Here is a 1465-nt window from a genome sequence, read left to right as displayed (position 1 = left end):
ACCCCAACTGCTGTAAGCTACACCAGAACTACAGAACTGAGGGGACTGGCTTGCAGACCTGAAGTCCCCTCTCTTATTGTACACATGGTGAAACTGAGTTCCAGATGCAGGGCTGACTCACCCCAGGTCACAATCCACGCTGCTTGGCTCCCAGGCCAACTGGTGCTTTATCCAACACCTTCATGGTGCAGGTGGGAAAAGAGGGAGAGTGAGATAGATGCAGACTGAGATGAATGGGGCAAACGAGACAATCGTGACGGAGTTTGTCCTGCTGGGGCTCCACGACCACCACGACCTAGAGATGGTCCTCTTTGTGCTCTGCCTGGGCATCTACTCCATGAACGTGCTGGGGAATGCCCTCCTCATCGGGCTGAACATGCGGGACCCCTGCCTGCACACCCCCATGTACTTCTTCCTCAGCAACCTCGCCCTCATAGACATCTCTGGCACATCCTCCTTCGTGCCTCTCATGCTGGTCCACTTCCTGGAAACCCAGAGCACCATCTCCTTCCCTGGCTGTGCCCTGCAGATGTACCTGACCCAGGCTCTGGGCTCCACGGAGTGCGTGCTCCTGGCCATGATGGCGTGTGACCGGTACGTGGCCATCTGCCAGCCGCTTCGCTACTCAGAGCTCATGAACCGGCAGACCTGCATGTGGATGGCAGTGCTGAGCTGGGGGGCAGGCTTTGCCAACTCCCTTCTCCATTCCATTCTCACCTGGAGCCTCCCCTTCTGTGGCCACAATATCATCAACCACTTCTTCTGTGAGATCTTGGCAGTGCTGAAACTAGCCTGTGGGGACATCTCTCTCAATGCACTGCTATTAATGGCGGCTTCCGCTGTTGTGATACTGCCCCCGCTGCTGCTCATCTTCCTGTCCTACGTGTTCATCCTCACTGCCATGCTGAGGGTGCCCTCTGCTGCCGGCCGGCACAAAGCCTTCTCTACCTGCTCTGCCCACCTCACAGTGGTGGTGATTTTCTATGGGACTATCATCTTCATGTACATCAAGCCCAAAGCTAAGGACCTCAACATGGATAAGCTTATTGCATTGTTCTATGGGGTCGTGACCCCCTCGCTGAACCCCATCATCTACAGCCTGAGGAATGCAGAGGTGAAGGCTGCCACCATAGCTTTGCTGAGGGGAGATCTCCTCTCCAGGAAGATGTCCCGCTTTCCTGTTGTTCTCTAAGTCCGTCAGGCAGGTGCGTGCGTGCTGAGTCGCTTTAGTCCTGTCCAAGTCTTTGGGAATCTATGGACTCTAGCCCTCCAGGCTTCTTGGTCAATGGCATTCTTCAGGTAAGAATACTCAGGTGGGTTTCCATGTCCTCTTCCAGGAGATCTTCCTGACCCAGGTATTGAACCAGGACTTCTTTTGTCTCCTGTATTGGCAGGGGGAATCTTTACCACTAGCGCCACCTGGAGAACTAGTTATCCTGTGGCGTGACTTCAAAATTGACTTCCC

At 54.6% G+C, this 1465-nt stretch overlaps 1 protein-coding gene across 1 annotated transcript; it reads left to right on the top strand.

Annotated features, from left to right (window-relative positions):
- The first annotated feature begins 214 nt into the window (after nucleotides 1–214).
- On the top strand, nucleotides 215–1192 carry LOC122686262 (olfactory receptor 2S2-like). Its single transcript, XM_043891437.1, has one exon. It carries the CDS (start codon nucleotides 218–220, stop codon nucleotides 1190–1192), a length of 975 nt encoding a protein of 324 aa, XP_043747372.1. The 5' UTR covers nucleotides 215–217.
- Nucleotides 1193–1465: the final 273 nt, after the last annotated feature.

This window comes from Cervus elaphus, chromosome 29, assembly GCF_910594005.1.
Source record: "Cervus elaphus chromosome 29, mCerEla1.1, whole genome shotgun sequence".
NCBI classification, from domain to species: domain Eukaryota; kingdom Metazoa; phylum Chordata; class Mammalia; order Artiodactyla; family Cervidae; genus Cervus; species Cervus elaphus.
This window is presented reverse-complemented; position numbering and strand designations above follow the sequence as displayed.